Genomic DNA, 27,933 nt, shown 5'->3' on the forward strand with positions numbered 1-27,933 from the left:
ACTCTGGTTCGGGAGGCAGCACACACACACACAGGGGACTCTGGTTCGGGAGGCAGCACACACACACACAGGGGACTCTGGTTCGGGAGGCAGCACACACACACACAGGGGACTCTGGTTCGGGAGGCAGCACACACACACACAGGGGACTCTGGTTCGGGAGGCAGCACACACACACACAGGGGACTCTGGTTCGGGAGGCAGCACACACACACACAGGGGACTCTGGTTCGGGAGGCAGCACACACACACACAGGGGACTCTGGTTCGGGAGGCAGCACACACACACACAGGGGACTCTGGTTCGGGAGGCAGCACACACACACACAGGGGACTCTGGTTCGGGAGGCAGCACACACACACACAGGGGACTCTGGTTCGGGAGGCAGCACACACACACACAGGGGACTCTGGTTCGGGAGGCAGCACACACACACACAGGGGACTCTGGTTCGGGAGGCAGCACACACACACACAGGGGACTCTGGTTCGGGAGGCAGCACACACACACACAGGGGACTCTGGTTCGGGAGGCAGCACACACACACACAGGGGACTCTGGTTCGGGAGGCAGCACACACACACACAGGGGACTCTGGTTCGGGAGGCAGCACACACACACACAGGGGACTCTGGTTCGGGAGGCAGCACACACACACACAGGGGACTCTGGTTCGGGAGGCAGCACACACACACACAGGGGACTCTGGTTCGGGAGGCAGCACACACACACACAGGGGACTCTGGTTCGGGAGGCAGCACACACACACACAGGGGACTCTGGTTCGGGAGGCAGCGCACACACACACAGGGGACTCTGGTTCGGGAGGCAGCGCACACACACACAGGGGACTCTGGTTCGGGAGGCAGCGCACACACACACAGGGGACTCTGGTTCGGGAGGCAGCGCACACACACACAGGGGACTCTGGTTCGGGAGGCAGCGCACACACACACAGGGGACTCTGGTTCGGGAGGCAGCGCACACACACACAGGGGACTCTGGTTCGGGAGGCAGCGCACACACACACAGGGGACTCTGGTTCGGGAGGCAGCACACACACACACAGGGGACTCTGGTTCGGGAGGCAGCACACACACACACAGGGGACTCTGGTTCGGGAGGCAGCACACACACACACAGGGGACTCTGGTTCGGGAGGCAGCACACACACACACAGGGGACTCTGGTTCGGGAGGCAGCACACACACACACAGGGGACTCTGGTTCGGGAGGCAGCACACACACACACAGGGGACTCTGGTTCGGGAGGCAGCACACACACACACAGGGGACTCTGGTTCGGGAGGCAGCACACACACACACAGGGGACTCTGGTTCGGGAGGCAGCACACACACACACAGGGGACTCTGGTTCGGGAGGCAGCACACACACACACAGGGGACTCTGGTTCGGGAGGCAGCACACACACACACAGGGGACTCTGGTTCGGGAGGCAGCACACACACACACAGGGGACTCTGGTTCGGGAGGCAGCACACACACACACAGGGGACTCTGGTTCGGGAGGCAGCACACACACACACAGGGGACTCTGGTTCGGGAGGCAGCACACACACACACAGGGGACTCTGGTTCGGGAGGCAGCACACACACACACAGGGGACTCTGGTTCGGGAGGCAGCACACACACACACAGGGGACTCTGGTTCGGGAGGCAGCACACACACACACAGGGGACTCTGGTTCGGGAGGCAGCACACACACACACAGGGGACTCTGGTTCGGGAGGCAGCACACACACACACAGGGGACTCTGGTTCGGGAGGCAGCACACACACACACAGGGGACTCTGGTTCGGGAGGCAGCACACACACACACAGGGGACTCTGGTTCGGGAGGCAGCACACACACACACAGGGGACTCTGGTTCGGGAGGCAGCACACACACACACAGGGGACTCTGGTTCGGGAGGCAGCACACACACACACAGGGGACTCTGGTTCGGGAGGCAGCACACACACACACAGGGGACTCTGGTTCGGGAGGCAGCACACACACACACAGGGGACTCTGGTTCGGGAGGCAGCACACACACACACAGGGGACTCTGGTTCGGGAGGCAGCACACACACACACAGGGGACTCTGGTTCGGGAGGCAGCACACACACACACAGGGGACTCTGGTTCGGGAGGCAGCACACACACACACAGGGGACTCTGGTTCGGGAGGCAGCACACACACACACAGGGGACTCTGGTTCGGGAGGCAGCACACACACACACAGGGGACTCTGGTTCGGGAGGCAGCACACACACACACAGGGGACTCTGGTTCGGGAGGCAGCACACACACACACAGGGGACTCTGGTTCGGGAGGCAGCACACACACACACAGGGGACTCTGGTTCGGGAGGCAGCACACACACACACAGGGGACTCTGGTTCGGGAGGCAGCACACACACACACAGGGGACTCTGGTTCGGGAGGCAGCACACACACACACAGGGGACTCTGGTTCGGGAGGCAGCACACACACACACAGGGGACTCTGGTTCGGGAGGCAGCACACACACACACAGGGGACTCTGGTTCGGGAGGCAGCACACACACACACAGGGGACTCTGGTTCGGGAGGCAGCACACACACACACAGGGGACTCTGGTTCGGGAGGCAGCACACACACACACAGGGGACTCTGGTTCGGGAGGCAGCACACACACACACAGGGGACTCTGGTTCGGGAGGCAGCACACACACACACAGGGGACTCTGGTTCGGGAGGCAGCACACACACACACAGGGGACTCTGGTTCGGGAGGCAGCACACACACACACAGGGGACTCTGGTTCGGGAGGCAGCACACACACACACAGGGGACTCTGGTTCGGGAGGCAGCACACACACACACAGGGGACTCTGGTTCGGGAGGCAGCACACACACACACAGGGGACTCTGGTTCGGGAGGCAGCACACACACACACAGGGGACTCTGGTTCGGGAGGCAGCACACACACACACAGGGGACTCTGGTTCGGGAGGCAGCACACACACACACAGGGGACTCTGGTTCGGGAGGCAGCACACACACACACAGGGGACTCTGGTTCGGGAGGCAGCACACACACACACAGGGGACTCTGGTTCGGGAGGCAGCACACACACACACAGGGGACTCTGGTTCGGGAGGCAGCACACACACACACAGGGGACTCTGGTTCGGGAGGCAGCACACACACACACAGGGGACTCTGGTTCGGGAGGCAGCACACACACACACAGGGGACTCTGGTTCGGGAGGCAGCACACACACACACAGGGGACTCTGGTTCGGGAGGCAGCACACACACACACAGGGGACTCTGGTTCGGGAGGCAGCACACACACACACAGGGGACTCTGGTTCGGGAGGCAGCACACACACACACAGGGGACTCTGGTTCGGGAGGCAGCACACACACACACAGGGGACTCTGGTTCGGGAGGCAGCACACACACACACAGGGGACTCTGGTTCGGGAGGCAGCACACACACACACAGGGGACTCTGGTTCGGGAGGCAGCACACACACACACAGGGGACTCTGGTTCGGGAGGCAGCACACACACACACAGGGGACTCTGGTTCGGGAGGCAGCACACACACACACAGGGGACTCTGGTTCGGGAGGCAGCACACACACACACAGGGGACTCTGGTTCGGGAGGCAGCACACACACACACAGGGGACTCTGGTTCGGGAGGCAGCACACACACACACAGGGGACTCTGGTTCGGGAGGCAGCACACACACACACAGGGGACTCTGGTTCGGGAGGCAGCACACACACACACAGGGGACTCTGGTTCGGGAGGCAGCACACACACACACAGGGGACTCTGGTTCGGGAGGCAGCACACACACACACAGGGGACTCTGGTTCGGGAGGCAGCACACACACACACAGGGGACTCTGGTTCGGGAGGCAGCACACACACACACAGGGGACTCTGGTTCGGGAGGCAGCACACACACACACAGGGGACTCTGGTTCGGGAGGCAGCACACACACACACAGGGGACTCTGGTTCGGGAGGCAGCACACACACACACAGGGGACTCTGGTTCGGGAGGCAGCACACACACACACAGGGGACTCTGGTTCGGGAGGCAGCACACACACACACAGGGGACTCTGGTTCGGGAGGCAGCACACACACACACAGGGGACTCTGGTTCGGGAGGCAGCACACACACACACAGGGGACTCTGGTTCGGGAGGCAGCACACACACACACAGGGGACTCTGGTTCGGGAGGCAGCACACACACACACAGGGGACTCTGGTTCGGGAGGCAGCACACACACACACAGGGGACTCTGGTTCGGGAGGCAGCACACACACACACAGGGGACTCTGGTTCGGGAGGCAGCACACACACACACAGGGGACTCTGGTTCGGGAGGCAGCACACACACACACAGGGGACTCTGGTTCGGGAGGCAGCACACACACACACAGGGGACTCTGGTTCGGGAGGCAGCACACACACACACAGGGGACTCTGGTTCGGGAGGCAGCACACACACACACAGGGGACTCTGGTTCGGGAGGCAGCACACACACACACAGGGGACTCTGGTTCGGGAGGCAGCACACACACACACAGGGGACTCTGGTTCGGGAGGCAGCACACACACACACAGGGGACTCTGGTTCGGGAGGCAGCACACACACACACAGGGGACTCTGGTTCGGGAGGCAGCACACACACACACAGGGGACTCTGGTTCGGGAGGCAGCACACACACACACAGGGGACTCTGGTTCGGGAGGCAGCACACACACACAGGGGACTCTGGTTCGGGAGGCAGCACACACACACAGGGGACTCTGGTTCGGGAGGCAGCACACACACACAGGGGACTCTGGTTCGGGAGGCAGCACACACACACAGGGGACTCTGGTTCGGGAGGCAGCACACACACACAGGGGACTCTGGTTCGGGAGGCAGCACACACACACAGGGGACTCTGGTTCGGGAGGCAGCACACACACACAGGGGACTCTGGTTCGGGAGGCAGCACACACACACAGGGGACTCTGGTTCGGGAGGCAGCACACACACACAGGGGACTCTGGTTCGGGAGGCAGCACACACACACAGGGGACTCTGGTTCGGGAGGCAGCACACACACACAGGGGACTCTGGTTCGGGAGGCAGCACACACACACAGGGGACTCTGGTTCGGGAGGCAGCACACACACACAGGGGACTCTGGTTCGGGAGGCAGCACACACACACAGGGGACTCTGGTTCGGGAGGCAGCACACACACACAGGGGACTCTGGTTCGGGAGGCAGCACACACACACAGGGGACTCTGGTTCGGGAGGCAGCACACACACACAGGGGACTCTGGTTCGGGAGGCAGCACACACACACAGGGGACTCTGGTTCGGGAGGCAGCACACACACACAGGGGACTCTGGTTCGGGAGGCAGCACACACACACAGGGGACTCTGGTTCGGGAGGCAGCACACACACACAGGGGACTCTGGTTCGGGAGGCAGCACACACACACAGGGGACTCTGGTTCGGGAGGCAGCACACACACACAGGGGACTCTGGTTCGGGAGGCAGCACACACACACAGGGGACTCTGGTTCGGGAGGCAGCACACACACACAGGGGACTCTGGTTCGGGAGGCAGCACACACACACAGGGGACTCTGGTTCGGGAGGCAGCACACACACACAGGGGACTCTGGTTCGGGAGGCAGCACACACACACAGGGGACTCTGGTTCGGGAGGCAGCACACACACACAGGGGACTCTGGTTCGGGAGGCAGCACACACACACAGGGGACTCTGGTTCGGGAGGCAGCACACACACACAGGGGACTCTGGTTCGGGAGGCAGCACACACACACAGGGGACTCTGGTTCGGGAGGCAGCACACACACACAGGGGACTCTGGTTCGGGAGGCAGCACACACACACAGGGGACTCTGGTTCGGGAGGCAGCACACACACACAGGGGACTCTGGTTCGGGAGGCAGCACACACACACAGGGGACTCTGGTTCGGGAGGCAGCACACACACACAGGGGACTCTGGTTCGGGAGGCAGCACACACACACAGGGGACTCTGGTTCGGGAGGCAGCACACACACACAGGGGACTCTGGTTCGGGAGGCAGCACACACACACAGGGGACTCTGGTTCGGGAGGCAGCACACACACACAGGGGACTCTGGTTCGGGAGGCAGCACACACACACAGGGGACTCTGGTTCGGGAGGCAGCACACACACACAGGGGACTCTGGTTCGGGAGGCAGCACACACACACAGGGGACTCTGGTTCGGGAGGCAGCACACACACACAGGGGACTCTGGTTCGGGAGGCAGCACACACACACAGGGGACTCTGGTTCGGGAGGCAGCACACACACACAGGGGACTCTGGTTCGGGAGGCAGCACACACACACAGGGGACTCTGGTTCGGGAGGCAGCACACACACACAGGGGACTCTGGTTCGGGAGGCAGCACACACACACAGGGGACTCTGGTTCGGGAGGCAGCACACACACACAGGGGACTCTGGTTCGGGAGGCAGCACACACACACAGGGGACTCTGGTTCGGGAGGCAGCACACACACACAGGGGACTCTGGTTCGGGAGGCAGCACACACACACAGGGGACTCTGGTTCGGGAGGCAGCACACACACACAGGGGACTCTGGTTCGGGAGGCAGCACACACACACAGGGGACTCTGGTTCGGGAGGCAGCACACACACACAGGGGACTCTGGTTCGGGAGGCAGCACACACACACAGGGGACTCTGGTTCGGGAGGCAGCACACACACACAGGGGACTCTGGTTCGGGAGGCAGCACACACACAGGGGACTCTGGTTCGGGAGGCAGCACACACACAGGGGACTCTGGTTCGGGAGGCAGCACACACACAGGGGACTCTGGTTCGGGAGGCAGCACACACACAGGGGACTCTGGTTCGGGAGGCAGCACACACACAGGGGACTCTGGTTCGGGAGGCAGCACACACACAGGGGACTCTGGTTCGGGAGGCAGCACACACACAGGGGACTCTGGTTCGGGAGGCAGCACACACACAGGGGACTCTGGTTCGGGAGGCAGCACACACACAGGGGACTCTGGTTCGGGAGGCAGCACACACACAGGGGACTCTGGTTCGGGAGGCAGCACACACACAGGGGACTCTGGTTTGGGAGGCAGTATACACAGGGGACTCCGGTTTGGGAGGCAGAATACACAAAGGATGCTCTGGTTTCGGGGGCAGTATATACACAGGGGGCTCTGGTTTGGGGGACAGTATATACACAGGGAGCTCTGGTTTGGGGGGCAGTATATACACAGGGGGCTCTGGTTTGGGGGCAGTATATATACTGGGGGAAGTATATACACAGGGGCCTCTGGTTTGGGGGGCAGTATATACACAGGGGGCTCTGGTTTGGGGGACAGTATATACACAGGGGGCTCTGGTTTGGGGGACAGTATATACACAGGGGGCTCTGGTTTGGGGGACAGTATATATACAAGGGGCTCTGGTTTGGGGTGGTTTGGGGGCAGTATATATACTGGGGGGGGGGGGGGAAAGTATATACCGAGGGGTCTCTGGTTTGGGAGGCAGTATATACACAGGGGGCTCTGGTTTGGGGGGGGCAGTATATACACAGGGAGCTCTGGTTTCGGGGTGCAGGGACATCCGTGAGAGCGACACACGGGGAGCACTTACCCTGACAAGGTAGGGGACTCCGGCACCCATCACCTTGTCATCGGGGTGCAGCCATCCGCGGGTGGGCTTGTTGACGAAGCTGCCATGTCGGGTCCACTCGTCTCCAGCCAGCTGTCCTCCTTCCACTCGCACTTTCCTCCCGCAGCTGAGCTTGTTCATATCCTGGGAGAAAACAGTGAAAGTCCTTCCTGAGTCTGGGCTGTCGTCTGTCGACCCGCAGATGCCGCCTGTCTCCTTCCCTGGCCCCCCGGGGCTGCCCGTCTCAATTACCGCTCCCGCGGGGCTGCCCGTCTCATTTACTGCCCCCCCAGGGATGCCTGTTGAGAAGCCGCGGAGGCTCAGTAGACTAGCAGGATTGGAGAGCTTAAGGTTGGCCATTTTGGGGAAGAAGGAGCACAGGGTGGTGGGGCTGTCCTCGGACTCGGAGGAAAGTTCTGCCAGGTTCAGCATAGGAGCCAAAGAAGAGGAAGAGGAGGAGCTGGGCAAGGACTCCATGATATCCACTGAGGGTGTGGGGGGCCCGGTGCCCGGGGCATCCTCCGCGGAGCTCACAGACTCGTTACGTAGGTGATTGTACTTGGTTTTGGGCAAGAGATCCATGATGCCAGTCGGCAGCTTGTAATCTACAGACATGAGGGGTCCAGGTCTCATAGTCCGGAGAACGGCAGTTAGAGCCCCTTAACACTTGGCCGGTTACATAGTACTCTGTGCCCCAGGTGGTCCAGCAATTCACAGGAGAGAAGCAGCAGTGTAAAGCAGAGTCAGATGCCAGAGGCTGGGCATGGAAGCCAGGAGGACCCCATCCCAGTCCCTTCCTATCCCACCCAGCGGAAGGAAGAGGTGGAGGGAGGAGAGGTCAGGAGAGCTGAGCAGCTGCATCTCCCATCTCTGGAGTAGAGCGAGTGTCTGCTGTCAGCTAACAGGCTCCCTGGAGGAGAGGCAGACGGCCAATGGCAGGCACTGTGCTGACTCACAGGAAGGCACCGGCTCATTTCCTGCAGCCCCAGATAGATTATAGCCTGCGGCACGTGACCCTGCGGCGTGTCACTCTGCCTACGGAGCTTGCCATCTAATGCACAAGGTCACGGCCAGAGGTGGCATCTTCACAGCGACAGTAGGGCGCAGCTTCCTGCTGTCATGGAAACCATTAACTGCTTCCAAGCTGCAGCGCTGTGTAGTGGAGGCGGCCAGAGACCTATGTGTTAGACCTCACCCCGCCTAGTGGTGGGCTGGTGAACTACAACACTCAGTACAGCAGATGGGATGGAGAGCGGCCGTAATGTCAGCTATTGATTCATTCGTGTGCAGATAGAGATGATAGGGAGTAGTCCAGGGGCGCTCCAGCACCCCTCATAGTGGGATCACATTCCTCAACGTGTGGAGGACATCATGTACTATGGGGGACAGAATTAAGAGACGCTCCATGCATTCCGCCACCTCCTCAGCCCTCACCATGGCCATTAGGCGCTCTCCTGGGACTCGACTTCCTGCCATCCTCCCCCACACAGGAAACGAGGCCGAGGAAGAGGGGAGGCCGGTGGCTGATGATCTGTGGGCTGTCCACCACACTCTACCTTCCAGAGCAAGGGGCGACCACTGAGGGACGCACCACCATGTGAATATGGCCCCAAGCATACAGAGCAGAACCACAAGTCCCAGCATAGCTTGTAGTGCATTATGCATGGAACAATGCTGTGCCTTGTCATTCAGCACACACAGGCTCTGAAATAGGATGCTGTGCCTTGTATTTTTACAAAGTCCCGCACTGATGAGAGGAAGGCATGGGCACTGCAGGCAGCGGGCACCCGACCACTCCCGATGTTAAAACATGACTGCAAAGGGTACTCATCACCAGGAGCCCTCCACCAACACACAGCCCACCACCGCGGACACCAGGACAAGACGTGGCAACTGTGCTTACCACGTACTCCATCTCTGCGTCTCACTTCTGCCTGGTCTTCAGCTACCTGCATGTCAGCGACAAGAAGGGGTTAAAGTACTGGAGGTGGGGGTTGAGGACCCCTGCCCACTAGTGTAATGTGATACAAAGGCAGACCCCCTGGCAGCCAAAGACCCTGAGACCCCACACAGCACTGCTCCTTGGGCCACAATTCACAGTCACTTCCTGTTTCTCGATCCCCACCCACATGCCAGAGAGCGAGCCCCGACACATCTGTCACGAGGGTGTGGGCCGGGACCTCCTACTGTGCACCGCGGGGACACCTGTACGTTGCGGGGACACCTGCACTTGCCACCCATACCCACACACGATGCCTGCACACACCCATACCCGCACTTGCCACCCATACCCACACATGAGGATACCTGCACACTGCGAGGACGCCTGCACACGCCACCCATACCTGCGTGCCACGTTGATACCCGCACTTGCCACCCATACGCACACCGCGGGGACTCCTGCACACCGCGGGGACTCCTGCACACCGCGGGGACTCCTGCACACCGCGGGGACTCCTGCACACCGCGGGGACTCCTGCACACCGCGGGGACTCCTGCACACCGCGGGGACTCCTGCACACCGCGGGGACTCCTGCACACCGCGGGGACTCCTGCACACCGCGGGGACTCCTGCACACCGCGGGGACTCCTGCACACCGCGGGGACTCCTGCACACCGCGGGGACTCCTGCACACCGCGGGGACTCCTGCACACCGCGGGGACTCCTGCACACCGCGGGGACTCCTGCACACCGCGGGGACTCCTGCACACCGCGGGGACTCCTGCGCATGCCACCCATACCCACACACGAGGATACCTGCACACCGCGGGGACTCCTGCACACCGCGGGGACTCCTGCACACCGCGGGGACTCCTGCACACCGCGGGGACTCCTGCACACCGCGGGGACTCCTGCACACCGCGGGGACTCCTGCACACCGCGGGGACTCCTGCACACCGCGGGGACTCCTGCACACCGCGGGGACTCCTGCACACCGCGGGGACTCCTGCACACCGCGGGGACTCCTGCACACCGCGGGGACTCCTGCACACCGCGGGGACTCCTGCACACCGCGGGGACTCCTGCACACCGCGGGGACTCCTGCACACCGCGGGGACTCCTGCACACCGCGGGGACTCCTGCACACCGCGGGGACTCCTGCACACCGCGGGGACTCCTGCACACCGCGGGGACTCCTGCACACCGCGGGGACTCCTGCACACCGCGGGGACTCCTGCACACCGCGGGGACTCCTGCACACCGCGGGGACTCCTGCACACCGCGGGGACTCCTGCACACCGCGGGGACTCCTGCACACCGCGGGGACTCCTGCACACCGCGGGGACTCCTGCACACCGCGGGGACTCCTGCACACCGCGGGGACTCCTGCACACCGCGGGGACTCCTGCACACCGCGGGGACTCCTGCACACCGCGGGGACTCCTGCACACCGCGGGGACTCCTGCACACCGCGGGGACTCCTGCACACCGCGGGGACTCCTGCACACCGCGGGGACTCCTGCACACCGCGGGGACTCCTGCACACCGCGGGGACTCCTGCACACCGCGGGGACTCCTGCACACCGCGGGGACTCCTGCACACCGCGGGGACTCCTGCACACCGCGGGGACTCCTGCACACCGCGGGGACTCCTGCACACCGCGGGGACTCCTGCACACCGCGGGGACTCCTGCACACCGCGGGGACTCCTGCACACCGCGGGGACTCCTGCGCATGCCACCCATACCCACACACGAGGATACCTGCACACCGCGAGGACACCTGCACACGCCACCCATACCTGCATGCCGTGGGGATACCCACACTTGCCACCCATACCCGCACACGAGGATACCTGCACTTGCCACCCATACTCGCACACCATGAGGATAGCTGCACGCGCCACCCATACCTGCACACCGGGGGAATACCTGCACATGCCACCAATACCCACACGCGCCACCCATACCTGTACAACACCACATGCATTTGCACCTCTTCCACCGCCTGCAAAACACCGCTTTCTACACATCTGCTACACTTATATCCGTTATACACACCCCTACACTGATGCAGAATACGAACTGGTGAGATATCAAACATGTACTGGATGCAGAGTGCAGAGCTCTGCCATCAGTGACTGAATACGGAGGGTGACAGCTTGGCCTGACCAGTCCTGCTCACATAGCCGACTCCTATAGATCAGACTGGAATGTGCGGGAAGGAAACAATTGGAAAACTGGTTTCTGAGACCCCTGAAGATGGACGGACAGAGAACCAGACAGCAGAACTCCAAGGGGAAAATATAATTTAAAGAATTGACCACTTGGGGCAGCAGCCGCAGTAGAGGAGAGCGGGAAAGCCGATACAGGTGCGGGAAAGGGGAGCGAGAAAGATGCTGCAGAGACAGGACGGGGAGGGAGGGGGGGTTAAACAGGGCGGGGGGGTGTTCGGCCGGCAGAAACAGGGCGGGGGGGGGGGGGTGTTGGGCCGGCAGAAACAGGGCGGGGGGGGGGGGGGGGGGTGTTGGGCCGGCAGAAACAGAGCGGGGGGGGGGGGGGGGGTGTTGGGCCGGCAGAAACAGGGCGGGGGGGGTTGGGCCGGCAGAAACGGGGCGGGGGGGGGGGGGTGTTGGGCCGGCAGAAACAGGGCGGGGGGGGGTGTTGGGCCGGCAGAAACAGGGCGGGGGGGGGGTGTTGGGCCGGCAGAAACAGGGCGGGGGGGGGGGGGGGTTGGGCCGGCAGAAACAGGGCGGGGGGGGGGGGGGGGTTGGGCCGGCAGAAACAGGGCGGGGGGGGGGGGGGGGTGTTGGGCCGGCAGAAACAGGGCGGGGGGTGTTGGGCCGGCAGAAACAGGGCGGGGGGGTTTGGGCCGGCAGAAACAGGGCGGGGGGGGGGGGGGTTGGTTGGGACGGCAGAAACAGGGCGGGGGGGGGGGGGGGTTGGTTGGTCCGGCAGAAACAGGGCGGGGGGGGGGGGGGGGGTTGGTTGGGCCGGCAGAAACAGGGCGGGGGGGGTTGGTTGGTTGGGCCGGCAGAAACAGGGCGGGGGGGGGGGTTGGTTGGGCCGGCAGAAACATGGCGGGGGGGGGGGCGGTTGGTTGTTCCGGCAGAAACAGGGCGGGGGGGGGGTTGGTTGGGCCGGCAGAAACAGGGCGGGGGGGGGGGGGTTGGTTGGGCCGGCAGAAACAGGGCGAGGGGGGGGGGTTGGTTGTTCCGGCAGAAACAGGGCGGGGGGGGGGGGGGGGGTTGGTTGTTCCGGCAGAAACAGGGCGGGGGGGGGTTGGTTGTTCCGGCAGAAACAGGGCGGGGGGGGGGTTGGTTGTTCCGGCAGAAACAGGGCGGGGGGGGGTTGGTTGTTCCGGCAGAAACAGGGCGGGGGGGGGGGGGTTGGTTGTTCCGGCAGAAACAGGGCGGGGGGGGGGGTTGGTTGTTCCGGCAGAAACAGGGCGGGGGGGGGGGGTTGGTTGTTCCGGCAGAAACAGGGCGGGGGGGGGGGTTGGTTGTTCCGGCAGAAACAGGGCGGGGGGGGGGGTTGGTTGGGCCGGCAGAAACAGGGCGGGGGGGGGGGGTTGGTTGGGCCGGCAGAAACAGGGCGGGGGGGGGGGGGGTTGGTTGGGCCGGCAGAAACAGGGCGGGGGGGGGGGTTGGTTGGGCCGGCAGAAACAGGGCGGGGGGGGGGGTTGGTTGGGCCGGCAGAAACTTTTGGTTGGGCCGGCAGAAACAGGGCGGCAGAAGCAGGACGGGGTGGCAGAATCGGGACGGGGGGGGTCATTATCTGTGGTAGGTGGTCAGTGCCACACACAGGTTGGGGGTGACTGACCTTTCCGTGGGCTAAGCCTTCCCCTCACATACCCGCACTCACCGGGGCAGCATGGAGTGGGACGGGAAGGGGAGTCACAGATTCGGAATCTTTTGACAAGAAACTTTCCGTCTTTCTCTAAACACGAAACTTTCCCTCTTCCGGCTCCGCCTGGGCCGCGTCACAGGGGAGGAGCCGCCATCTTGGACGGGAATGTATCTCAAGCCTCGCTCTGAAAAGAGACTCCGCCCACCGAAGAATCTGGAGCGGTGATTGGCTGTGCCCGGCCGCCAATAACCAAGACAGGAACTCAGGTTTGAACGTGAAGCGCGGACGGAACGATCTATGGTAGTGAGGACGAGAGATGTCCGCCAAACACATCTACTACTCTGACAAGTACGACGACGACAGCTACGAGTACCGGTAACCGAAGCCGGGGGAGCCCCGGGGACAGCGCCTGAAGTCCTTGTGCTGCGCTCCGCGTATACTCCCTCCCCCCTGACTCTTCCTTTGGGGCCACTCTCTTCCCTCCCCCTGACTCTTCCTTTGGGGCCGCTCTCTTCCCTCCCCCCTGACTCTTCCTTTGTGGGGCCGCTCTCTTCCCTCCCCCCTGACTCTTCCTTTGGGGCCGCTCTCTTCCCTCCCCCCTGACTCTTCCTTTGGGGCCGCTCTCTTCCCTCCCCCCTGACTCTTCCTTTGGGGCCGCTCTCTTCCCTCCCCCCTGACTCTTCCTTTGGGGCCCCTCCCTCGCCTCCCCCCTGACTCTTCTGTTGGGGCCGCTCTCTTCCCTCCCCCCTGACTCTTCCTTTGGGGCGCCTCCCCCGACTCTTCTGTTGGGGCCGCTCTCTTCCCTCCCCCCTGACTCTTCCTTTGGGGCCCCTCCCTTCCCTCCCCCCTGACTCTTCCTTTGGGGCCCCTCCCTCGCCTCCCCCCTGACTCTTCTGTTGGGGCGCCTCCCCCCTGACTCTTCTGTTGGGGCTGCTCTCTTCCCTCCCCCCTGACTCTTCTGTTGGGGCCGCTCTCTTCCCTCCCCCCTGACTCTTCCTTTGGGGCGCCTCCCCCGACTCTTCTGTTGGGGCCGCTCTCTTCCCTCCCCCCTGACTCTTCCTTTGGGGCCCCTCCCTCGCCTCTCCCCTGACTCTTCTGTTGGGGCCCCTCCCTCGCCTCCCCCCTGACTCTTCTGTTGGGGCTGCTCTCTTCCCTCCCCCCTGACTCTTCTGTTGGGGCCGCTCTCTCGCCTCCCCCCTGACTCTCTTCCTTTCTTGCAGCCACGTTATGTTACCTAAGGACCTTGCCAAGATGGTACCGAGGAGCCACCTCATGTCTGAAACTGAATGGCGGAACTTGGGGGTGCAGCAGAGCCAGGGCTGGGTGCACTACATGATCCACGAGCCTGGTGAGTGCTGGTGCTGCCACCGGGGGTCTGCTGGCGCTGATGATATACTAGTTGTCTGCTGGCATCTTACAGAGGGCTGCTGGCACCAAGCAGACTGAGCTGGCACTGGGGGGGGGGGTCTGCTGGCACTGAGGAGAGGGGACACTTCATTCCTGATGTATTGGAAGCAGAAAAATGTGGCTGTCTTCGGTTGTCTGTCCAGTGCGTGGCCACTCTTGTCAGGGTGCCTTGATCCCCCAAGCGGCCAATGATGGCCAATTCTAAACATTTCATCACTTATTGCGCTTTTACTGACATCCATGAAGTTTCTGTGAAACCTCAATATTCCCAGCGCTGGCCCTTATTCTCCAACTTATGCCCTTCCCCCCTGGCAGCTGGACATCAGCTTCTGGGCAGAACCTGACTTGGTGGCTGTCATCAGTCAGGGTCTGCCCTGAAGCCGATAGCCAGCTGCCAGAAGGAGAAGGGCACAAGTTGGAGAATAAGTGTCAGCGCTGTGAGTCATCTTTTAAGAGCTGTAACTATTTTCCTTTTTACAACTTGGCTGGATGACAGGTTTTTTACCAAGTAGTTATCTAGTGTAGTTGTTTACCGAGTCAGTGTTCGGCCGCCGTCATTTACAGCCATTCTGATTAACCACAGAGAAAGTGTTGCTGCTCTAGGAGGATATTCGTGCCTGACATTTTCTGTAAACAGTCGACAACACAGCAAAGGATCTCACTGTGGAAAGTTGTCAGTCAGGAGAAGGGGACAAAAAGATTTCCCAGGCATTAGATCGACCATGGACTCAGAAAACGTCATCACGAGGAGGCCCAAATGTGGCACAACACTGATATTACCGAGAACTGGACGTCCCTCAAACATTGGTGAAAAGACAAAAAATGTGGTGCTGTAGGCTGACCTCTTTAAAGGAGCTACAAGAATTTCTGTCCAGGCCTGGTTGTGTTTTGCATGTGACAACAAGCTCCCACATACTTCATATCTCTGGCCTGTAGGGTCGAGGGGCAAAACGGAAGCCTTTCTTAACACACAAAATCATCCAGGCTGAAAAAATTCTGCCAACCTCAATCATGTTGGCCAGAAGCAGGAAATGTGTTCTGCCTGAGACTGAGAAGGGACTTTGTGGCCATAATTCAACAAGGCACAAAGCCATGATCATCATTCCCACAGTGAGTCATGGTGGAGACAGAATTCTGCTTCATGAATGTTATTTTTGGCAGCTAGAATTGGGGCTTTTGACAAGGGGGAACAAATTATGAACAGTCTGAAATATTTTTAGATTTAGAATTATACAAGATACAAATATAATACTAACAGTGACGGGGCAAGGCCCTCTCCTCTCTAATGGACATAAAGTCTACAGGATAATGGGGAAGGAAGCAGTAGGTTGGGGATAATTGAACGTGATGGGCACAGAATTCTGGAGGATGGGAGGTGCGACACAGAAGTCTTGCAGGCGACAAGGAAAGCTCAAGTGTGGAGGATATAAGGAGGTCTTGAAAGCACCGTAGATTACTTTTGGATGTATCAGGAGATAAGATCGGAGATATACAGGAGAGACAGATTATGGATGGCTTTTGTAGGTCAATGTTAGCAGCTTGAAGTGAATAGTTGGGGAATTGGGAGCCAATGACGGAACATGCAGAATGGAGAGGGCAAGGAATAGCAAGGAGAGAGGTGACTAATGCAGCAGAGTTAGGGATGGACTGTTGAAGTACGAGAGTGTTAGCAGATAGATCACAGAAGAGAATATTGCAGTAGTCCAGGCGGGAGATTGAGGGCATGCACTAACCTGTTAGTAGATTCAGGGTTGAGGAAAGGACTGATTCTCAAAATGTTTTTGTTGGATGTGGCAAGAGCTTGGATGTGCAGGTGGAAGAACGTGGTACCGTCGAGGGTTACTTCCAGGCAGCGGACTTGCGGTACAGGGGAAAGTGTAAGGGCTCATTTCCATTTGCGAGAAACAGGTCCGTGTCTCGCATGTGAAAACCAAGCTCTGGCGCCGCCACTTGGGAGCGGAGTGTGCGGCCGCATAGCAACACATGGAGCTGCACGCTCCGCTCCAAAGTGCCGGCGCCAGAGCTTGGTTTTCACATGCGAGACACGGACCTGTTTCTCGCAAATGGAAATGAGCCCTAATATGACGTATTGTGATAGATCGGTTAGTGGAGTTAGGTGAGATGGAGGAAAGATGATGAGTTCAGTTTTGTCCACATTGCGCTTTAGGAATTGTTATGAGGAGGATATGGCTGATAGACACTCTGGGGTTCTGGATAGCAGAGAGGTAGATCTGAGTGTCAGCGTACAGATGGTACTGGAAGCCATTCGACTTTGTTGTTCCAGACCGAAAGGTATAGATGGAGAAGAGGGGTCCCAGAACAGAGCCTTGTGGGACTCCAACAGAGAGAGGGTGAGATGAGGAGATGGTGTGTGAGTGGGAGATGCTGACTATACGATTGGAGAGGTATGAGGAGATCCAGGATAGGGCAAGGTCTGTGACACTGAGGAAGAAAGGATCTGTAGGAGGAGGGAGTGTCGAAGGCAGATGATGGGTTTACAAGGAGTATAAAGAAATGTTTGTTAGCTTTGGCAGTAAGTCGCTAGTAGTTTTGTTCAGGGCAGATTTGGAGGAGTGATGGGGACAAATTTTGGTTTGTGAAATGGGTAGTTAGATGAGAGGTGGGAGGAAAGTTCGTCATGGATGTGCTTTTCAAGGAGTTTGGAGCAAATTAGAGTAGCAATATGGGGCGATATCTGGTCATAGCAGTCGGGTGGAGGGATGGTTTCTTGAGGGTAGGTATCGTGGCATGTTTGAAAGCAGAAGGGAAGAAATTAATAATGGGTTAGGGCTGGAATAAGCGTGGCGATGTGGTTGGGTAGAAAGTGTGATTTGGAGAGGAGATGAGCAAGCTCTCCTTCAGTGATGGGGTGGGGAGGAGAGTTATGGGGGAGGCGTAATGACCTGTTATACATAGGGGCTGTGGTGGTTGAGCAGTAAAGCTTTGTGTTTGATCAATCTTGGTTTTGAAATATGCAGCAAAGTCAGGGAGGTCTGAGAGGCGGAGGAGGGAGGTAGAGGTGTTTGGGGTAGTGGGAAAAGGAGGATACGAGGGTTATGGCGTCGTCCGGTCCAGGAGGGGTTGAGGGCTGACTTGAATGTGAAAGTTCCTTGTATGAATGTGGTCCGCATGAGCATATAATCCCTTTTTAAAAGATTTATTTGTTTATGACAGACTAAAAAGACACCATTACACCAGTGTAAAGTGCACTATGTTTCCACCTGTTATTTTTCCAATGTGAATAGGACCACGCAGAAGATACTGTGGATAGGTCCTTTATAAACAATATCCAGAATATTGGCCCAAAAATATTAGCCAATGTTCCCTAACTCATGAACTAACCTGATACTACCTGACTGCAGAGGTTGGTGCCCTATAAGATACTGGATTGGCGCCCCCTCTTGTCGGTGGCTCTCCCTCTCCTCTCCTGTTATGCCCTATATTAGCTAGATACAAGTGGGAATATAGGAGAGGTAAGAGAAATAATGTCAAAATGGTCATGGAGCACAATCATCAAAATTAAATCCTATCATAAGGTTTCTTGGCCACCTTGTAGACTGCCAGCATCGGGGGGGGGGGGGGAAATGACCAAAATTTAGAGTCATAAATCTAGAACTTGCTCATATGATTGCAAACAATATTGATAATCTAGATATGCTGAGGAACTTCTTGTGACACTGATAATGCCTCTGACTCAACACGTTTCCCCGTCTATTCGGTTCCTCAGGGGGTTTTATACATGGCTCGTTCTATGATTCATGATGGTTCAAGCACAGGATGATTCTGGCATCCCTAATAAACAATATGGGCTTTAAATGACCCTCCAAGCCTAGAGGTTTGTACAACATATCTTATTCATGTTACAGGACTACGGTGTCCTAATTTTCCCCTTCTCCCGTGACAGCACCATGTGAGAGGGTATCCGCCCATCAAGGACAGGAAACCTACTGAATAAAAGGGTACTACAGCTCCGCATCACCTGGTTTCTTGTCCTTGAAAGAACCGAAGGAAGAGCGGTACACTAAAGACTTGCCCTGGTCTGGAGGGTGTCCTGGGACGGGATGCCTTCTGGATGCAGGATACATCCACTGGCCAAGAGGTCGGTACAGGAAGAGACCTCTTGGCAAAAAGTCTCCAGCCTTAAGGTCCTGGGTCTGTGCACGCCGGGGCTGCAAGAACACCACGTGCTGAGAGCGCCAGGACATGCTTCTGGAACTGTACATGTGCTGAATGCACTGGTGGAAGCTCCAGCACACCCCAGTGACTATCAAACTAGAAAGCATGGCCGCCCGGGTTTGCACAGGACATAGTATATAATATTCGGTGTCCTTATGATGCAGCGCGCCAGACGTGAATATGCAGCTATCCGCGTCTTTGCAGGGCTGGCTGAGGCTCACAACTGCTGGATTTAAATTATATGATGACCTGGAAACCAGGGAGGTACCGGCAGAGGTGTGGCAGGACTATCCCTATATATAATGGCATGGTCACCAGAATATGGCACCTTGCAGCAACCTCAAGCATGGATATGCTTCAGGAGCTGCAGCAACAGACTGCCACCTCTGTGTCCCTGGAGGTGTCGGGCAAGTGGCAGCAAAACTGCCCAGAGGAACAGGGCTGGTCATGAGTCCACCACAAAAAGATTGCCCCAATTGTATTCAGAAGACCATCTCTGAAGCAACCTCCAATATTGCTATGGATTTAAAATCCATAATAAAATCAGAGATCCAAGACTCATTGAAACATCTGATGAAGCAAGAAAAGGTGGAGGAAAAGAGACCGAAGCAGCAGGCATCTGATTCCGATGGGTCAGTAATATTGGAGAATGGGGACGATTTAGGCTTAAAATGAACCAAGGACTCAGCCACGTAGATGTCCCTTAGGGGCACATACACTTCAGCAAACTTTTTTGGGTCAAACAAGTTGGGGTTATCTCTTGGGGGACACTGCATTATCGGTATAATGCAGGAATTTGTGGATGGCCTCAAAACGTGTCCGGGCCATGACCAATCAGAACTCGGGAGTGTTGTATAAAACATCAACACTCCAATATTGCTGAATTTCTGGCTTCTTCAGGATCCCCATATGAAGGACCAGGCCCCAAAACTGCATCATTTCAACTGCGTCTACAGGAGACCAGTTAGAAAATGATGAACCGGGGTTTTGTGCCAAAAACTGCCGACCGTACAAATTAGTTTGCTCCACCATGATGTTAACAAATTCCTCAGTGAAAGACTTTCAAAAAGTCTAGTTCTATGAGGCCGGTTGTGTCAAACTTGATTCCTAATTCTGCACAAAATCAGGAATCAGTGGCTTATAATTTTCGGGGGGGGGGGGGGGTGGCGAGGTCAATACGGGGTCCGAAGAGGGGTGCACTGCCTCCTCTTTCCTGGGACGCTTGCGTGGCGGTTCCGTAGGACCCGATGAGGATGAGGATAAAAAATCTGAAAAGTATAGAAATGTGGGATCCTCTCCCTCGCTATCAGTGACAGAGGCAAGGAAAGAAAATATGCCTCCTCCACTGAATAACGCTGTTGGGACGAACGTGACGTGTGGGACTTTTTTTTTGTGAATCTGGTGCGTTGTGTGTACTTTAATTATAACTGATAGTGCTTGGTGCAAACTATTATCTGAAAAGAAAAAGCTAAAAGAAAAAAAAGCAAATGGGGAGAAAAAAATGCCTGTGAAAAAAAAAAAAAAAAAAGTCTAAAACAGCAGTTCGGCGGCTGAGAGATGTGCGTACGGAGTTGGCGCAAAGGGGGCTGACAAGGCTAGCACGAGTGTTGATCGGTGAGCTGTGTTAACAATCAACGCTCGGTGGCTGCTAAATATGCGCATGGAGGCAGCGTGGAGGGGGGGTAAAAAGAGGGGGATTGGGGTGGATAAAGAGAGATCGGGCAGGGATTGGGGATCAACACGGTTGTAGTCTCTCTTCTTTCTTCAGCAGGAATTGTGGTGTCACAGGCTACTGTGGCACCACAAGTCCCAGCACAGGAGGAGATCTAGCTGTGTGACTGCTCTGCAGGAATCCTCAGCTAGTGTGAGGATTCCTGCAGAGCAGTCAGACAGCTAACAGAGCAGTCATACCGCTGCTGTGACCTGTCATTGGTGGGATCGATGACCACATCGATCCCACCAATCAGAGGTGGCCCTGGTGATATCGGTGTTGCTAGGCACCGGCCTAGGATCAGAGTTCACAGCTCCAATCTTAGGCAGGTGACTGGCAGGACACAGCGTGGTCACTGCATACGTGCCCTGTGATTGGCACGATTGACGATTACATCGATCACGCCAATCAGCAGCTGCAGGCCATTCTAGGCCTGTCCTAGGTACCGACTTAAGATCGGTGCTATTACAGCACCGATCCAGGCCGGTACCAGCAGGGCACAGCACGGTAACACCGCCGCTGTGCCCTGCGATTGGCGTGATGGATGTGATCGTAGATCGCGCCAATCTAAGCAGTTTTGGACGATGCTTGTCGTTGCCAGGCACCGCCCTAGCATCGAGTACATCGATACTTCATCCAAGCCTGGGACCTCACTGTTTCAGCCAATGAGAGAGGCTACGATTGGCTGTTCAGAATTGAACAGCCAATCACAGCGATCAGGAGGCCGGATGGGGGAGTACGCAGCCCGGGATGCCGTCACCATCTTCCTTGAGGTAAGATGGCTTCTGAATTTTAATGTGATCGCCACGACTTAAGTCACAGTGTCGCATTAAAGGGTGTGACGTACTTTTCCATCCATGGGGATTAAAGGGAACCTGTCACCCCCCCCCCTGCCCCCCCACCTCAGGCGTTTGTAACTAAAAGAGCCACCTTGTGCAGCACTAATGCATTCTGACTAGGTGGCTCTTTTAGTTATGCTCCCTGCACACGCTGAAATAAATGCTTATAAAATGTGCCCCCTCATACCGTGAAATGCTCCCGGGGGCGGGTCTTTCCCTCCTAATCAGACGCAGCACAGCAGTCACTCCGGGCCTGTGCGCGCCGGGCGCAGCCTCCTCTTGCTTCATTAGCTTCTTCTAGCTGCTGTTCACCTTCTCGATTCTCATTCATCAGTTTAATTGTACTTATATTTGAAGCATTATCAGTTACAATAGCAAGAGCCTGTTCTTTTTTGAGTTCATAATCTTGCAGAACTTTTTCCACTAAGGTCTGGAGAAACTGGCTGCTGTGATGGGCTTTAGTATCTTTTACTGCCAGCGTCTTGGAAACAATTGTTTTGTCACAAACATATCGAACGTTAATAGCAAAATAGTTCACTCTGTGACGTGTGCATGCATTCATTTTAAGAAGCACAAAGGGTCTCTTGTGAGTCTTTTTAATATCTTCCTTTTGGTTAAGGGCTTCTTCAATCACTAATTTTCTAATACTTTCTCTTTCCAGAGAAACACCAAGTTTGCGGGCCATTTCTCCAATAAGGGCTGTAAAAGCTGGTGATGCAAATAATGGTACACCGTCCTTCACAACAAGCTCGATGAGCTGTCTTTTAAACACATCTGCTGTCATTGTTACAGTAACCTTGTCACTTATAAAATATCTTGTAATTGATTTTTGAGATATTTTCCTCTTTTTTGCCTGGCAGGAAGTGCTGGTCTCTGGTTTCTTGGTGCTGCTGTGATCTTTCTCAACCACAGCTTTGTAAACTTCTGGGTGGCAGAGTTGTAAATGTCTTTTTAGATTGGAATCTCTTGAAGGAGCATTTTTATCACTGCCTGAGTATGCTCTGATTTTACTCTTCGCCACGACAGCACCCACATGACAGAGGGGATCCGCCCATAGGAACAGGAAACCTACAGAATAAAAGGAGGCGGTCCCCCTCTCCTCCTCAGTTTTGGTTTCCTGTTCCTATAGGAATGCTGAGAATACCTACAGTAAGAAGAGGATTCCTGGGCCAATGCATCCGTCTGTATGGTGTCTGATGGAACAACAGGGACTGTGGTACCAGTAGCAGCGATGGGGGAGCCCCTGCATGCAGCCCCCCCCTAGTCTGATCGCCAGCATCCATGCGACCGGGTCTGGGGTGGGCCGCCTGGTTTCACGAGGACGCGTGCCGGAGCTCCCAGCAGCGGTAGGACCTCAGCAGGCTTTTTTCAAAATTCCCGGCGTCTGTGTTACTGCGCAGGGAAGGGATCCGGCGTGTCTGACCCGGAAGTGGTTAGAGCGCTTCCGGGGGAGGCAGGGAACGTGGCACCAGACTCCAAAGTGGGTGCAGGCAGAAAGCCGGCGTGTGCATCATGTCACCGGCTAATGAAGCGCACCCACCCGCGGTAGCGGTACGACCAACCAGCAGTGCTAAAGGTAGTAGCACTAAGAGTAGCAGCGCTAAAAGAAGTGGCAGCGTGAAAAGCACCAGCACAAAGAGCAGCAGTGGACGCCCCAGAGAGCAGCGATCGACGAGCAGGGGGCAGCAAGGTAGAGAGGACGAGGTACCTAGATCCCGAGTGGTGCCCCCGCCTCCAGAATCGGTACCGTTGAGCTTCACTGGGTGAGTGTAAATGTTATTCTGCCTATTAAGCTGACCTATTCCTTCTATATACCCCTCATTACTAGACTAAGAAAAAGACACATAAATCCAAACATAAGGAATGTGCCTTATGCATGCAGCCCCTTCCGGACTCGCATATTAAAAAACTGTGTCCAGATTGCATTAATCAAACCTTATGGAAGGAAAAAGTGATGACGCCCACGGATGTCAGAGCCATAATTAGGGACGAGATTCAGGCTTTGGGACAGTCCAGCGGTACGAGAAGGCAAACTGGGGGTAGAACTCTTACCCCAGCTACCAGTTCAGATTCTGATGAGTGTCAGGGTCAATCCTCTGATTCCCCAAGTTCACAGTCAAGTTCATCAGAGTATGAAGGTCGTTTGTGCTTCCCTATTAACAGCATTAATAATTTAGCAAAATCTGTCAGGAATACAATGGGATACCCTGACACAAAGGAATCTAAGTCCGCACAGGACATAATGTTCGCCAGACTAGCACAGACAAAACGCAGAACCTTTTCGGTAATTTCTGCCATAAAGGAACTAATCAAAAAGGAGTGGGATAGACAGAACCAGCAAGGGTTTTTGCCATCATCCTCCAAGAGGCGTTATCCCTTTAGTGAATGAGAACTGGCTACCTGGTCCAAAGTCCTCAAGGTAGATGCCGCTGTAGCATCCACATCGAAACACTGTCCTACCAGTAGAGGATGCGGGAGTTTTGCCGGATCCTCTGGACCGTAAAGCGGAAAACATGCTTAAAAGGTAATGGAAGGCTAACATGGGGACATTCAGACCAGCCATTTCTAGTACATGTACGACACTAGTTACTAGTCTGGGTAGATCAATTAGAAGAGCAGATCAAGGGGAAAGTAGTGAGAGAGAAAATTCTACTTACAATTACTTTAATTAAAAAGGCTGGGCATTTTTGGCGGACGCATCGGCGGATTCCCTACGCCTATTAGCTAGGTCAGCCGGCTTAGTGAACACAGCCCGACGAGCGCTCTGGTTAAAGAACTGGAAAGAGGACACAGTCAAAATCAAAACTCTGCGCAATCCCGTGCCAGGGTGAGTTCCTGTTCAAGAAGACACTGGATGATCTACTCACCAAAGCGGGAGAGAAAAGGAAAGGGTTCCCTAACCAGTCTCTTCTTTCCTACAGGAGGGCGTTTAGTATACAACCGTTTAATAGAAGTAAGCCATATGAACCCCAGAAAGATCGCTGGAAGACAAAGCAGAAAGGTGCCTTGTTTGGTGGACCCTTTTCAGCAAAACGTAATAAATACAGTTAATCCTCCAGTGGGTGGTGGACTAAAAAATTTTTTCCAAAAATGGAAACGCATAACATCAAAACAGTGGATCCTTGACCTAATAAGCTTTGGGTTAAAACTAGAATTTGTACAAATTCCCCAGGATTCATTCATAGTAACATCTCTTAGAGGGCCGGAACAACAGAAAGCTCTTGAATTGGAAGTTTTGACCCTATCGTCCCAAAAAGCTTTGATAGAAGCTCCAAGGGATCAGGAAGGAAGGGGATTTTATTGCCCTTTGTTCCTGGTTACTAAACCCGATGGCTCATTCCGAACCATTATAAATCTAAAGAAATTAAATACCTTTTTGTATAATCGTACCTTTTAAAATGGAATCTATCAGGTCTACTATCAAACTTTTGTTTCTCCAGATGTGTGATGGCAGGAATAGACTAGAAGGATGCCTACTACCATCTTCCCATACACACAAGCACCAACAGTACCTGAGGGTGGCAATCAACCTGGCAGGCCAAATCCGTCAATTCCAATATCAGCAATGCCCTTTGGTCTCTCGATGGCTCCTCGAGTATTCACAAAAGTAATGCTAGAGGTGATGGCTTACCTATGTCAACAGGATACACTAATTGTACCCTACCTAGATGATTTTCTAGTGGTGTGAAGATATGTCTCCCAATATAAAGATCACCTATCTAACACGATTTCATCCTTACAGGCGTTAGGATGGATCGTCAATTTCAAAAAATCCAGACTGGTTCCGGAAACCTTCCAGTCCTTCCTAGGATTACATCTGGACTCCAAAAGTCAGAGGTGTCTTCTCCCAGAATCCAAGAAATTGACTATAATATGAAAAGTTAGGTCAGCAAGGAAGAACCCTCAGATGTCACTGAGGGAGGCCATGTCTCTACTGGGGTCCCTTACCTCATGTATTCCAGCAGTCCAATGGGCCCAATACCATACTAGGACCTTACAGTATGAAATTCTATGTGCACAGCAGGAATATTTACAGGTGCGTCTGGAGAGCAAGATAACTTTCTCATAGTGTATTAGATTATTAGATTCTCTGGCCTGGTGGCTAGATAGAGACCATCTTTCCAGAGGAGTACCGTGGTTAATGGAGCGTTCCAAAATAATTACAACCGACGCCAGTCCTTCAGGATGGGGTGCCCATATGGGGGATAGTCTAGGACTGGATCGCTGGAACTCTGAGTTAGAATACTCTTCTAATTGGAAAGAATTAAAAGCAGTCTGTCATGCCTTGAATCATTTCCTTTCACAGATTCAAGGATCCTATCGGACAATACCACAACAGTAGCATATGTAAATCATCAAGGCGGAACGCAATCGGAAAAATTTATGTCTATATCAGAGGACATTTTTCAGTTGGCAGAAGTCCATTTACTATCTCTGATGGCCCTCCATATCAAAGGAGCGGAAAATACAAAAGCTGACTTTCTCAGTCGAAGTATGCTATGCCGAGAGGAATGGACTCTCAACGGCAACATATTCAAAAAGCTAGTGGACTTATGGGGTCTCCCACAAATAGATCTGTTTGCCACCAGGGAAAACGGACAGGTACAAAGATTCGCCTCCCTAAACAAAATAGATCTACCAGACATGGTGGACTCTCTTCAGTTTCCCTGGAAGTTCGATCTAGCGTACACTTTTCAACCGTTGACACTAATTCCGCTGGTGGTCAAAAAAATCAGGAAAGAAAAAGCCAGGGTGATCCTTATCGCACCCTTCTGGCCGAAGAGACCTTGGTTCTTGTTTCCGAGCCATGTCAGTATGCGACCCCTGGATCCTTCCATCAGACCCGAAGCTGCTCTCTCAAGGTCCATTTTTCCATCCTCAAGTGAAGGGCCTGCACTTGACGGCGTGGAACTTGAGATCAAGAAGGGTTCTCTAATGATGCGTCGTTTTCAGCACAAAAAAAGCTCTGAAAAACTCAGCTTATACACGAGTATATACGGTAAGTCATCAGAGCAGCTAATTTCCCCAAACATGAGCTAAGAAGAAAAATAAACTAAAACATCAAGCATACAGAGACAACATATACTGGACTATTGATTTAAGCACAATTTATTGAAAGTTTAGATATGCTTTAATGAATACTTACCTTAATCCTGCTTTCCTGTTCACTCCAGAAGTTCTGAGATGAATGTAAGCTTTCCTTCCCTGTGCGTTTTATTTTTTTCCCCTCATCTGTAGAGGAGGAGCTTCACTACTTATGAACATAAACTGCAGCACAGATTTATCTCGGCTAAAAGTCTAGACCTTAGATCAGGAAGGAATAGGACAGACATTTATAGGACATTTCATAGCTTTCCCAAATTCTTATGAAAAAAAAATTCCCCACAAACTGCATTGAACTACTGTACCCAATTTATTATATATTTTAGGAGTCGGTCCATTTTATTCTGACTCCACCAAGATGGGCTCTGACTCCACAGCCCTGGTTTATGCAGATCATGGAAGATGGTTATATTGAGACGAGACCCAGCATATCTTCTGAAGGTGGCATATAAATGTCCTAGTAGCCAAGACATTGTTATCCCCTCCTCTTTTTAGGAATTATAAAAATGCAGAGGAGCAGAGACCTCACACGGGTCTTGGTATTTAGCCATATCAAAACAGTGGAGAAAGAGTGAATCCTTATTCATGTCCCACCAAGGCGTCAGGAAAGGCCTCAAAGTAACAAGGGTTACCATAGCTAGATGGTTTAGGGACGCCATTAGCTTAGCCTACTCTTCTAGTGATATACCAGCTCCAGAGAACTTGAAGGATCATTCCACTAGGGCCGTGGCATCTTCCTGGCAAGTGGGATCAACAGGAAGGTGGAAGTGTCGATCGACCGGATATGTAAGGCAACTACATGGTCCTCTCCTTCTACCTTCTATAAGCATTATCGACTTGTCTTCTTCTGATGACCTGTCCTTTGGGAGAAGTGTTACAAGCGGTGATCTCTCCCTAAGGTGTTTTGGTCTATATAAATCTCTCAGTTGGTGCTGTCATGGGAGAAGGGGAAAACAGGTTTCCTGTCCTTGATTGGTGATGCCCTCTCTCAGGTGGTGCTATCACGGGCTCTGTAAAATCCCGTTAACGATAAGTAATTAAGATTTTTGCATGCACTGCAAACAAACCGTAGTTGTCGCATCCTGGATATAAAATGTGCACGGCATGGGTAAAAGCTTTGTGTGCTTCTGCCAGGATCGCGCCTCAATG

General features: G+C 55.4%; 2 protein-coding genes across 9 annotated transcripts in view; one reads left to right on the forward strand and one right to left on the reverse strand.

Moving 5' to 3' along the window:
- Positions 1–13,792, reverse strand: part of SHC1 (SHC adaptor protein 1) — a 43,751-nt gene extending 29,959 nt beyond the window's left edge. For 2 of the 8 annotated variants that reach the window (XM_077255764.1, XM_077255752.1), the window contains exons 1-2: positions 13,564–13,700; positions 7,741–7,902 (exon numbers count right to left, since the gene is read on the reverse strand). In XM_077255764.1, coding sequence (XP_077111879.1) covers positions 7,741–7,899 — 159 coding nt within the window. In that variant the 5' untranslated portion in view covers positions 7,900–7,902; positions 13,564–13,700. Of the gene's footprint in view, positions 1–7,740; positions 8,498–9,661; positions 9,708–13,521 lie in introns of those variants that run through there. The other 6 variants (XM_077255755.1, XM_077255732.1, XM_077255746.1 and 3 more) reach the window with 6 other exon arrangements.
- CKS1B (CDC28 protein kinase regulatory subunit 1B) overlaps positions 13,750–27,933 on the forward strand; it is a 57,563-nt gene continuing 43,379 nt past the window's right edge. The window contains exons 1-2 of the mRNA XM_077255775.1: positions 13,750–13,923; positions 14,769–14,896. Of these exons, the coding sequence (XP_077111890.1) occupies positions 13,865–13,923; positions 14,769–14,896 (187 nt within the window). The 5' untranslated portion in view covers positions 13,750–13,864. The remainder of the gene's footprint in view (positions 13,924–14,768; positions 14,897–27,933) is intronic.

The sequence above is a fragment of the Ranitomeya variabilis genome, chromosome 1 (genome assembly GCF_051348905.1).
Source record: "Ranitomeya variabilis isolate aRanVar5 chromosome 1, aRanVar5.hap1, whole genome shotgun sequence".
Classification (NCBI taxonomy): domain Eukaryota; kingdom Metazoa; phylum Chordata; class Amphibia; order Anura; family Dendrobatidae; genus Ranitomeya; species Ranitomeya variabilis.